This window comes from Crassostrea angulata, chromosome 4 (genome assembly GCF_025612915.1).
Source record: "Crassostrea angulata isolate pt1a10 chromosome 4, ASM2561291v2, whole genome shotgun sequence".
NCBI lineage: Eukaryota > Metazoa > Mollusca > Bivalvia > Ostreida > Ostreidae > Magallana > Magallana angulata.
Window position 1 is genome coordinate 41,561,446 of NC_069114.1, and position 13,600 is coordinate 41,575,045.

At 32.7% G+C, this 13,600-nt stretch overlaps 1 protein-coding gene across 1 annotated transcript; it reads right to left on the reverse strand.

Moving 5' to 3' along the window:
• Nucleotides 1-160: 160 nt before the first annotated feature.
• Nucleotides 161-12,926, reverse strand: LOC128180927 (uncharacterized). Its single transcript, XM_052849132.1, has 8 exons — nt 12,724-12,926; nt 12,434-12,569; nt 9,120-9,157; nt 7,506-8,463; nt 6,615-7,403; nt 5,745-6,532; nt 5,449-5,666; nt 161-4,312 (listed from the first exon to the last, which is right to left on the reverse strand). Exons 2-8 carry the CDS (start codon nt 12,549-12,551, stop codon nt 4,237-4,239), a joined length of 2,985 nt encoding a protein of 994 aa, XP_052705092.1. The 5' UTR covers nt 12,552-12,569; nt 12,724-12,926; the 3' UTR covers nt 161-4,236.
• Between the last annotated feature and the right edge of the window lie 674 nt (nt 12,927-13,600).

Below are 13,600 nucleotides of genomic sequence, written 5' to 3' on the forward strand. Positions count from 1 at the left end.
AATTGAACCAATTAATGTGGAAAAAATTCAATGTCGTTAATATGACATTATTCATGACCTAACTGCAATACTAAATCCGGTTAATCGATCCTACTCAAACTAAAAAATAAAATTAAAAAAAAACAACAGATTACACAAGGAACGATAAAAGACGCCCCCTTAAATTAACGTTTCGATCCAAGACCCCGTTCACAACTTATTTATTGGGTGCCAATCTAATAACATTCTAAAGTACCTGTTCTTAAAAGAAGTGTCATTAATATTAAGCCTCCTAATTAAACTCCGTAAATTCAATTTTGCATTCGACGAATAACTTTAGTTTTTATTGCCATTGCGAACATTCTGAATTTACTGAGTGGATGTAAATACAGCACATGCATTTTACATGTATTTACACTATCTAGTAGATTCAACACTATAAGACCCATGCTCCTAACCAATTAAAATTAACTAAGCTTGACTCATTTTCTAACCAGAAACTTTTTTATATTAAAGAAACCTACAAGACTTACAGCATTAACGCCACAAACCTACCTAACCCTATTGGAGGCAAAGCGACGGATTTCAGTCCCTTGTCACAAGCTGCCACTAGGGCCTTCTTGACCGTAATGTAAAGATCATCTAGGCATACTCTCTTGCTTCCACCGTCATAATCATTCCATTTTGGACAATTACAGTGAATTATATATTTACACTTTAAATTCCCTGCCTTTGTCACAATGTTTTCGGTTAGTTTTCTGGCTTTGTTAGCAACAATTTCATCACAGACTGCACTTCCGGCTGCCTTAATGATTGCTTCTGATAAACCTCCGGTACTACCGCCGCCAAGGACAGAGATTATCGCCTCTGCATTTGCCTGAATCACCGAACCTTCATGTATAGAGAAAGCGAGTGTCCCTTTTCCTCTATTGCCATTTGTATAGTCCAAACTGAAACTATTCACAAGTTTTGTCGAAGCCATCTTACTTTATTATGATTATAACCCCTACTATTTCGAGGAATGTAAAACGAAAGTACAAGGTGTATTATATTACCTGTCAGCATAAATAATACAACAGCACATACATGTATCATATCACATGATATGTTGATTTATAAGCATTACAATGTACAGTGTAATACAAATGTAATGTTGAAATTCGATTAGAAGCAAAACAGCATCAAGCTGACTTAAAGGAAGCAGGTATACATGTATAATCTACTGCATAAACAAGAGGCCCATGGGTCACATCGCTCACTTGATAAAATCAGAATCATGGAGTCATATACAAAATATCTTGACAATGTAATAGAAAAGATCCTGTATAAATTAAAAAAAATATCAAGGTATTCTTACGTTAAACATTGGACCCCTTTTGTAATAGGATGATTTCATAGTCATATCACACATTGAGTATTGTAGTCATCAAGAGGATCTTAAACAATTATTTATATATCCATATACCTGGATCAAACCTTGAGCCCCTGGCAGGGCCCAATTTTTAAAAACAAATCGTAGTACAGCGTATATTGTAAATACCACGTAGTTCAAATTAACTGATTTCATATCCGATATATGAAAATATATTTGTTCTTTTCCCAGACGAACCACAGAGCTGACCCTTCGCTCGAAATCTGGACCAATAGGTAATACATTACAAAAGTTTGGTATCTTAACTATACTCAGTCCAAAGTTCTTGCTTCCGTCACTTTTTGATGATTTTTATTTAAAATAAACGCCCATATCAGCGAAAGAAATACAGTTGAAATGGATAAAAGAGAAAAATCCAAAATATCTTCATTGACACATTATTTTTCACTCATAAAAATTCACAGGAACGAAAACAATTTCTTACGGAGATTTGTAAATGAAAATGTTTACATCTTTCCACCATTCGGAAATCACTCGGAATGCCTTGCACAATTTTTCAACGTTATCATCGGGGCTGTTTTATGGCTGATGCAATGCAAAATCCTCGCAGACTTTCTAATTTGAGTTGTGTATTGAAACCTAAAGCGGTAGAGGGGGTGTTTCAAAACAGATTCTGGACATTTTTCATATTAGTGGATGAACGTAGTTTGAACACGTAGGTATTAATGTTTATTGAAATATTAAGCAAACAGTGGTGGAAGCAACAACTCGGAACAGGGTATATATATGACCACTGGGCCTCTGTCATCAAAATGCATGATTATCCTAACTCTTGTAGATGCTATATTCTTGTGAACAATTTATAATATTCATCACAGCTTTACACTGGTCCCGCACTAAACTAAAGGAGTAAACGATTATATTCTTTATCAAATATGAATGGCATTTAGCGACGCACGTGATTAAGGGAAAGCAGCTTTCCAATTATTAGATCATTAAAAAAGAATACATATTAATCGTTTACAGTCTACCGGTATAACTCGTCGGTAGAAACAGTCATGTGAATCAAAGTCCCACACGTTCTCCCCTTATCAGAGAGAAATGTTCCAAAGAAAACAGCAAAAAGGATGTACATGCTCAAGTGGATGGACAATAAAAGAAGCGAAGGCGTCAAATCAAACGCAACAACAAACTATACGGAATACAACAATTGCGATCATAGCAGAAAATATCAATTGCAAAATAATTTAGTAAATACTTAATTTATATGAAGACAACTTGAAAATAAAAGATGAAATGAATGGAACGGTTTATAACATGAATCGCTCTCTTTTCATCAATTGGCAATCGAAAATTAAGGTAGCAAGGGACAGTTTCGGATAAAGTACCCGTCAATATTTTTGTAAAATTGAGAGTTGCTGTACTTGAAGGCTTATGAGTGTTGCTAAAATTCATAAAATGATTTTTAATGATTAGCATTAGTTAGATGGGTGTCTCTTGTTGAAATTGATATGCAATATGTAGGTCCCATATGTTAGGTACATGAGAATCAGAAGTAAAATGCGAAATCTGCGGCTATGACTGTTGTGTTGACTTTACACAGTGAAATTGCAAGTTACAGACGGGAGGTAAATTAACACGACACATGTGATAGTGCAACATGCACGCGGTACGGAGGACAACCCTCTGAAGGGAATTAGCTGGGGGAGGTCTAAAAAGCTGAAAATCATAAAAAAATTAGCAAAATAAAGGGTCAAAATCTCATAAAAAAGTATGTAGAGAATTTTACAGGTTTTGAGTAGTAATTTACTTAAGAAATTGCCTTATAAAGAGTGAATTAAAGGTATTTGTGCTGAATGGGAACTGAGGAAATTCTAGTTACAGAGTTCCGAAGACATGCATCCCTTGGCTACAATGAATAGTAAAAAAAACTGTCCCGTGCCACCTAAAGACAAACAAACCATTTCGCTTTATAGGGCTAATGATGAAAACTATTTTTTAAATGGTTTATCATGTAACAAAAGTTTACAAAATTTTCAACTCAATACCAATGACATTGATTCATTAAAAAAATTGTCCATTTGTTAAAAAAATATAAGCTCGATTTATTTAACTCTGTACTCTTCCTTACTTGACTCTGCATTTCTACATTAAATTTTGTAAATATTTTTGTTTTTGTACCTCATGTACCATTGATATGGTTTGAGAGAAATACACATTCATTCAGTCAACTCATATACATATTATGTAAATCCAAATACATAAAAAAGAGTTCTTTCAAAACATGAAGATGTAAGATAGATAATCACCTGTAGCGAAAATATAACAAATAAAAACAAGAAATAAACAAAAGGTTTGATCATCGGTCGATTGTATATGTACAATGCAATGTATAAATATCATTCTAGAACACTTAATTGATACAACATCAAACTTTTCGTTTTTGTGGCAAGTAATCACTTTTGGATAAAAAAAATACTAAGACCAATACCATTTTTTTTACAATTCAACATGACAAAAACTTTATCATTATTTATTGGAACCCTTTTTCTCGTACATCTTTCCAATACCAAAACAAAAGATACGAAGTCCATCAAAGCTTCAAGCTTTGAATGTATATTCGTCTTTACTCTCTAAATCATATAATTATATAATGATAATATATAATTCATATAAAATAAACTAGATTCTTGAACAAAAAATATTAACAAAAACTATATTGGATATAAGACTGAACTGCTTTTAAACTTTTAAAAAGTTTGTGTTTCTGGTATGTAAACTATATGAATTGACCAAAATGAAACATTATGAAACTGCTATAATCTATTGCTGAGTTTTTTTTCTTCTAAAATTTATTCCTGCCTCCTAAAGAGATGAGAACACTTTCAATTTTCTGTTATTCCCTTCGCTGCCAACTCATCTTTAACCCGTTCAATATATTCTGGATCAGGGTATCCAAATCTAAATGAAAAAAGAATTTTCTTGCATTACTTAATGTTATAGTTAACTTTTATTCTGAATAAGACAGTAATAAAATATCTGCAGTAACGTTCTATGATACAATGTATTAGTTAAAATTATTTGAATTTGTCTAATTTCTTTTAAGACAACATTAAACCAAATTGATTTTCTTTTTACTTTCTAGGCCCACAAGTCAAATCGTTCAACCGACTGAATATTAGCAAATGCAAAACAAAAGCTGCTTAAATACAATTTAATTTCGTTTCAGAGAAACGCATGATCATTATTTCAATTGATATTTTAGTCATTATTATTAATTTTAAAATCTAAATTTTTTTGAACAAAATATCATACTTTTTTTTTGGTTTTATAAACCTAATATATATTCTTCCGCCCTCTATTATTGTTTATAAAGTGAATAACTGTGGCTTTGCATCTTGCTTGTAGCTTAAAACTGGACATTCAAATTTTAGTTAAGCATTTGCCATATCATTAGAGGCTGTCAGCAATAAAAATGAAAATTGTGACCATGGCTCTTTAAAAGAGCTATATAAGTTTTTAGTCTCAAATTTTTGCCTCTGGTCTTTGAAGTTTACTATTTTGCTACGAATCTAAATTTAAAATCAGATACCACAGTTGCCTCTCAATGACGTAGTTACCCATTTTCAAAAAAATTCATCAAAATAAATCTATCACGCTGACATATTAAAACATATAAAATTGGAAAATCATTACAATTTTCCACAAGAATGTAGCCCATTTCTGATCGATTGGGAAAACAAACTTGAAACGTCAATACACTTATCTTCGTTCGACAATTATTTCCAAGATGTAGAGTGAAGTTTTGATATTACTTGTATCTGGTTCTTAAGAATATTCTTTAAACAAAAATCCACCTTGTCTTTACATAATTCTAATAATATTTTCTTGACGGGGACCTTGCCTTTTATTCAAACATACATATCCTTTACCTTAGAGCATTTTATGTCAAATTGAATTGCAATACATGTACTGTTAAGCTAAGTGAGTTGGGAAGGTTGAAAATTTAAAACGTTAACAGACATATATACAACAAACCCTGACAGGCGGACAATAGTTTATGAGTATACCGTATCTTAGTTAATTCTTTCACATACTTCTCAGGTCCTCCTTCTCTTCTTGTCTTGTGATGAATATCATTCCATGTGACCACATTATCTTTACCGGAAGTACGAGAAAATCCAACCGTGAAAATCAGGCGATGCTTGAATGCTTTCTCGAGCATGCCGAGAACCTTATTTCCTTCTTCATTATCAGGAAGATAAGCTTGGCGGGAAACACCTGTAAATAGCTGACCTGGATTCGGATGCTCTTCCTGAAAAAAGTATAAATGTAAAATTATAACTGAAATTTAACAAACCGGTTAATGTATTTAGAATCACATTTTATATACCGTTTGTTTTCCATCTGGGATATTGTAATCTATGATGAGAGTAGAACAAGAAAACTCTGGTAATGAAGCATAATCCTTATATACAGTGGCTGTTCCGGACGGCTGGTTTCCAAATAAGTCACCATATACCGTGTTGCAAACTGGACAAATTGGTTTGTGTGAGAAATAATCTTCAATGCAATCTCGACAAAATTGATGATGGCATTTCTTCAATATAACAGGATCTTCCATTTCTGTGTCCATACAAATTACACAAGCCAATGACGAGTCTTCCGACACAAAATCGTCATTATCAGGGTCAACACTTTTGTTAACCTCTGTTTTTTCTACATCTGAACAAGCGACTTCCGTTGAATGCTCCGTCTCACTCTCTTCATCTGATTCAATGACTACCAAGTTACCACTTGCACCAATACCGTTATTCTTCGCAACCTCTTGTACTGTTTGCATCTGTCCCTCAACTCTTTTAATAAAGCTTTCAAAATCGTACTTGGGCTTTACTATTGCCTTCCACTCATCTTTCCAGTCATACTTTGAAGGATCGAATCGCTTAGCATTTGGATTTAATGCATTTCTGGACGAGGGGTTCAGTGGGTTTTGTCCCACTGTTTGTAATGACAAACGAGATTTAAAGGCCTGGACTAATGCTTTTGTTGCCGATTCGTTGAAATTTACTAAATGTATGGTTCGAAGCCTTGTTTTGTCCTCTATGTGCTTTCTGAAGTCCACAATAGAATCACACATAACATTTGCATAATATTGTAGAGAGCCCACTTCTTTGGTAGAGCCTATAATAAAAAAATTCAAACATTCGCTGCCATAAGTATCTGATAAAATATGTCTATTTATTCTTGATGCATATAATCTTACCTGTACCAAGAAGGGGTATTGCAATTGACAAATGTGAGCTATTTCTTCCTGATTTCTTTCGCTTATTAGCCTTTTCTAATACATTGTTTGTTGTAGTTTTCAACAACGTTAAGTCTTCTGGTCGTGGTGTGTCATCTCCAAACCGTCTCACGATAGCAAAAAATATCATATCGTAATTATCTACACCAAAGTCTGTCTGTAATACGTCCGAAAAAGAAATTCTTCCAGAAAGAATGTTTTTAATCTGTTTTTTCTTCTTAGGAGTAACTGTCTCAAAAATCGTTTTTGAAATTCTCCCGGAAACATTTTTTTCTTTCCCTTCGGCACATACAAGAATATTAACGTCTGTTAATTTAAGGATATTCCCCGTATATACGACAACATTCAATTTGTCACCTATAGTAAATTCATCCGGTCTAATTTCTTTCAATGTATATTTTTGAAAACGTTGACCTCCATGCACTGCACTCGGAAGGGCGTTATTACTACTCTCAGCCCTCCTTGTGTTTGTCCTAAAATTATTGCTTGGATTCAAATTACTGTTTTTCGACCAGACAGCAGTTTTATACGAACGTATTTGTAATCTCTCAAGAACTCTTTTTGGTTCCAGATATTTTCTTCCGTTTTTGTGACATTCTTCATATTCTTCGCATATCAAATCCAGCATGTCTGATTTGTTGTCAATAATGTGAAATTCTTTCACCTTTGCTTTCTGATATTCTTCCGAAAAATCAAGCAACGCCTTTATGTACATTGCAGCACATGCTTGTTTTGGAACTCCAAAAATCCCTGAAATTGAAGAAATATTGTAGAAATATTTATATTTCATAAAACTTTTTATCTAAATAACATGTTATATCATCAAACGTGAGAGAGTAAGAATTAACTGACCAGAACTTATAGGCGGCATGACTACCGATTTCATTTGACGTTCACTCGCTGTCTTAAGGATATTGACGACTGTTTTGTACAAACTCTGCAGAGCTTCTTCTTTGTCCTTGTAGTTACTCCAGCGAGGCCCCACTGCATGGATTATCCACTGACAAGGTAAATTACCCGCACGAGTAACGATGTTTTCTGTCACTTTAATTTTTGTCCATTTTCTCATTTTGTCTTTGCATTCCCTATCAACCTCTCTACCGGCAGCCTTTGAAATGACCTCAGCAACTCCACCACAATTGTCAAGATATTCATTTGCAGCGTTTACTATGGCCTCTACCTTAGCTTTGATGATCGATCCTTCATATATTTTTGTGCATATTCCATTTTGTCTGATTTCTTTTCTGACCTGGACATTTTCTCCTAAAAATGTGGTGGAAGAACTATTGTCCTCTTCCCTTGAAACTTCATGAATGTCATCTTCGTTTTTTGATTGCCACTTTAATCCACTTTCATACTCATCATTGTCTTTATTAGCTGATGCCAAAGAAGGACTGGCGTTTTCAGAAGATTGAAATGATCTGTTTCGTCTTCTCGTAGAAGAACTCGGTTTCATTGAAGACTTCAGTTTTTCATATTCTAATGGGTCCTTGAAGTATAAAACAAACTGTCCATTTTCATCTTTACTCAGTAGAAGCTTTAAGTTTTGCGATTCTATGATGCTGTCAATTTCATTCTGTGGCTTACAGGTAGACATCATCTTTTGAAATTTGATACTATCTAATAGATTCCCTAGCCTCTGCTTCTCAGTGACTAATAAGGTGGGATTACGGGAAGACAATGTAACCGATTCCTTTCCTTCTTCTTTCGAAATAGACATTTCAACTTTGCTTTTATGCAATTCATCGTTGTAAAACATCAACAGCTTTCGAGCTTCCAGTTCATTGAATATTTTTTTCGTCAGTTCACGCTAAAATATAAAATTTTGACGTTTTATTTTTTTCCTTTAAAAATTGAATTACTTTATTAACTGGAATTCTTGACTGTGATTTTAACGTCAGAAAATATTTTATTAGATAAGTTCAATTCAAATCACGTTTGTATTTATTAAAATACAAATATCTTACTATTTATTTTTCTAACAACAAAAATTTACATACTTTTAATTTCATTAGTGTATTTAAGGCTTTAAAATTTCTATATTAAAATTTTTAGGAAACAGTTTACGGCGAGCACAATGCCTGTTAACTCACATATAATATTTATCAATATTCCAGCATGACAAACAAGGTATTTCTGTGTGATCTAAGTGTTTACATTTGTGACTGTTTCTGATTTTTGTTATCAATATACTTAAAAACTATAAATGTATGTTTTTGTTACGAGACGATAAAAAAGAAACATCCCGTATGCACAATGATAAAAGATGATCGCGGCGAAAAATGTTCATATGAAAGCGAAAGCGGCTATAAATGAGAGTTTCCTATTTTTTTGGTTAAATAAATAAGCTAAAGCTTAAAAATATCAAAATGTTACGGATTCGGAATGTCATATGGAGGATGAGTATAAACATTTATAGATCCGTCCCTACACCCCATGACCAAGGAAGTTAAATTTTTATCTTACCGATGGTATCCCACTGTTTTCAAGCTTGGATTCTTGTTCTATATGAAAAAGGTAAAACAAAACCAACAAATGACTAACATATAATCAATATACAAGTGGGGACAATATTTCAATAAAAACGATTTTATGTGTATGTTTTCTTATCCATTCCTTTTTTTAAAAATTTGTCACGGGACCAACTAAGACAAGTGTTTTTATGCTCTTGGGGCCTTTATAACATGAAAAAAACATTGCATGGTGCATTCAATTATTGTTGTCACCACTTCATTAAAAAAATGAATTGTGTAACATAAAATGGAGAATTTCCAAACTTTCTTGTAAAATGGAGGCGTTATTTTACTTGAGCAATTAAATCTTTAGCCTGATTGAAAAAAAAAGTAAAATAACGTATGAAACTAATTATGACTTGACCAAATGTATTCATGCTAGTGAAATGATTTCTGTCTGTTTGTTCACCATACAGAATAATTCATAACAGAACATAGAGAGGAAAGATACACTTAATTTTTTTTTTAAAGATGTAAGTATATTATGTGAAAAATCTATTATTTCCTCAACTCTCTAAATTAAAAAAAATGTTGTCCTTCCTGATATACTTTATTTTCAATTTTGTAACTAAAATATATCCTCTTATTTTCTATATCTCCTTTTCACTCTCAGTGCATATGAATCAATTATCAAATAAAATATACACATGTACAACTTGGTCATGTTGTATATTTTGTTTGATAAAATAAAGTATAGTAGAAAGGACAATTTTCTTGCATTTGTGAAAAGGCTATAAATGACTTTCTGACCAGAAAAAAAAATCAATTTCAACAAATATGTTGTCAAATAATTGGTAGCGAGGTCTAAAACAGGCAAGCTCTTGCAGATTAATTTCTGATCTTCTGATTTGATGTATTTTGGAAACTAGAATAGAATGCGTTTATTTATGTGTCAACCTTGGCCGATCAAAATAACATAAAGATCAAGGTCATTCAAAACTCTGTGTATCAATGAGTTTTTATATCCCTTTGGTTACGGTGGTAGTTAGAAAAACTTACTCATGAATGTAGTAGGACTTTTTAGGACATTTCATAATGTAGCCCTTTAGCTCCTACCTTGAAATAGTTACATAGATTTTGCCCTTTGAGTAGGAAATGCTTGTTATTGATATCCCTCTGAAACCATAATAGACAGGGACTTGAAACTTTTACCAATGTCTTGAGTTCACTCAGAGGCTTCTTCAATCTATCATACTGAAAGGATCCTACGTCCCCTCCTAGCAGTAATTCCCCTCTGAATTTTATTAATTTCACTAACACATACGAAATAACACCGATTTTTTGGTGTTTGTGACCTTTCCCGTTATTTGACCTTGGCATTTTAACCTTTGACCTTTTAAAATATGAAATCTCATTAGTATATACAATAGACAATATATTTTTATGTATGTATTGAGGCCACATCTCCTTTTTTCGGGCGTGGGAGGTTCAATGTGTCCTTGTCCCTTGATCTTAACCTTACGACCTTTGAGAACTTATCTGCTAAAAAATTCTGCAACATATACCTTCTTATTGCACCATTATACTTTAGTTTATCTAGGATTTTATTTCATATTCATTGGATTTTAATCTTGCGATTTTTCCTGTGTTTTATGTCATAAAACTTTGATTTTTGAGATGGAGTTGTCTCTATTGGTTTGATAGAAAGAAAGAGAGAGAGAGAAAAAAAATTTGAATTGGAGTTGTCTTTCTTTTTTTCCCGGTAAATCGAACTGAGACGAGCACATGGTGTACATCAATGGTGATACCAAGATTAATACACAGGCGTCAGAACCACTTTTTTGCAAAGTTAGACCTAACCATTAGGCGCATAGCATAATATTTAGCCCCCCTCCCCACTTTTTCTCGCAGTAAACATAATTGATCTGAAATTGACCTTGAAAACATATTGAAATATTGAAAAGTTGGAGTTACAGGTACACTAGCCCCCCCCCCCCCATTTTCAGGATTTCTGGATTTTGGTTTTGTCAAGATTTCTGAGGATAAGTCTAGCCCCCCCTCCCCACTTTCAATTTGCTTCCACTGTAATAGGAATAAGGAAAGTGTATATCACATATGAAATAAAGGTAAATGAATAAACACAATCATAATAATTAGGAACTCGTTAACAGAAAAACGATTTTCTGATTTGTATGTGTGTTAACTGTAACAAAGTCACAGTGAAAATTTCCCCCCTTTTACCACAGATTATTTTAATTTTTTACGGATATGTCCAATTCGTAAAATACGCGTAAAAATTCAAATCGCCCTATTTTAAGACAAATTCGTGAAAATCAGAGCAGTAAAAATTACCCGTTATACGGTATTAAATTTGCTGTAATCATACTGTACATAAGAAGCCCCCTTCCTTTTTATTTTTACAATGATCCCTGTATGACCTCGACCTTTGATGGTTGACCTTGAATTTCATTATTTCCTCCAGCAAATTGTTACAATGGTTTATCAAAATTCTACAAAGGTTGAAACTCTGATTGCTTCGTCACTCAAGACCGCTAACATTTGAAATTGAACTTTCAAATGCATTTGTAAACAATGAAGTGATTACAAAAACTTTATGTACATTTACTTTAAAAACCATTTCCGATACAAACAAGAATGTTATGGTTGTACCTTTGCAATAAGACGAATGTTTTTTTTTTGGGTCATATATACAACATGCAGATAAATAAATCTTGATCTAGATTGAAAAAAAATCTTTCGCTATTTCAATCCATTGACAGTCAGATTTTGTGTTCTTCAAATCTTAAAATTGGTTAGGTTTGAACTCACATAGCATAACAAGGTCTCCAAATGTTCTATTTTTGTACTTAAATGCAGATCTAAAAATGAAAACAGTAATTTACAATCTTATGAATACACTGGTCATGTCCTACATATGTTTCTGCAAAAAAAGTAATATCAAAACTATCAATTTGTTTGAGAAAAAATGAATCGTTTAATTTGTTGTATGACTTGTTCATAAGGCCCCTTACATTCTAGTTTATTAATTATTAATAGATCAATAATTTATATTACTTTTTCTAAAAGGTGTCTAAAACTGGCGCAAAACATTAAAATGATAAAATAAAATGAAGAGTACGCGTATTATATATAATATTGTGTGTATCAAAACGACATTTTATTAACGGAGATTCTCATATAGGCCCACATTTTGAACAGACATGTAGATATTTGCTCATATTGGTCGCCAGAATAGCAATTCACACTTATACCCATTCCTATATAGTCTAAGTACTCTGAAATTTGACCCCTTATCATTTTACACACCTTTTTTTGTGTCGGCATGTGTGACCCCTGGCTTGACTCCCGAGGCAGTCTTTCCGTCATCTAATTCGTCGTCGGAATCGATGACAGAAAGGTTTCCAGAGTTATCCACAGAAGCCATGAATGTATTTAATTATGCCTATTGTAAATCGAAAGTAGAAAATGAATACCAGGAAATTGTTACAGAATGTTCTTTCTCTTTCAAAATATTATTCAGTTCATACTTTATATGAAATGTTTACTATGACATAATGTTCATAAATATACATTTAATTATGAAGACACACACGTACCTTTTGTATTGATCGAGACACGTTGGAGGTAAACAGGTTAATCAGTTTAGATCTCGAGTCCTCGTCAATAAACATATCGAAGGAGGATTTAGGTATACTTTGTTCTCGGGTGTTTGTACAAGGAAAACAAACCGAAAGTTAAATATAACATAGTTTACGCACATGCAGTGATATACGTACAGATACGGCTCTAATGGCAGAAGCAGGGGCGGATCAATGAACTTAAGGGTTTCATGAGATAGATCAAAGGTTTTAGATTCTAGAGATGTAGGGCAAAACAGGGAACAATAGGCGGCTGGCCAATACCTATATCTGTTTTGGGAATGTACATTTTTCTTACATTTTCAATAGAAAAATCAATACTTTAAAAGAGAATTAGTTCTTTCATTATCTATTCGTCCCTTTTACTTTGTAAACCGAGGCAACTTGCCTGGTTGAGTAGACAATTTAATGATTTCTTGGATTTTCAAAAAAAACCCAAAAACTACGAAAATATATTAAAACTGTTATTAATAAAAGAAAACTATGATGCGTCTGCCTTGAACATTTAAAAGATGTTTATTTTTATTCTCGCAGAGAAATTTAATTAATCCTTTTTATAAATTTAAATGAAAGGCAACTATAGATTATTATTAGTTTAGCATTGACTAATATTAGATTAGCATTGACAAGATATATATAAACAACATATTTTCCTTTTTAACATGTATTATGTATACTACGTATATTATTATAACAAACAGGGGAAAAAATACATAATTTGTAAGTATTAAATGGACAATGTGAAATAAGCCAAAATATACATGAAACAAAATAACTTAGCTAGCAAATGTTCATTTATGGTAATTTTCAAGAACAAGTTTGAAAGAAGAAGGGC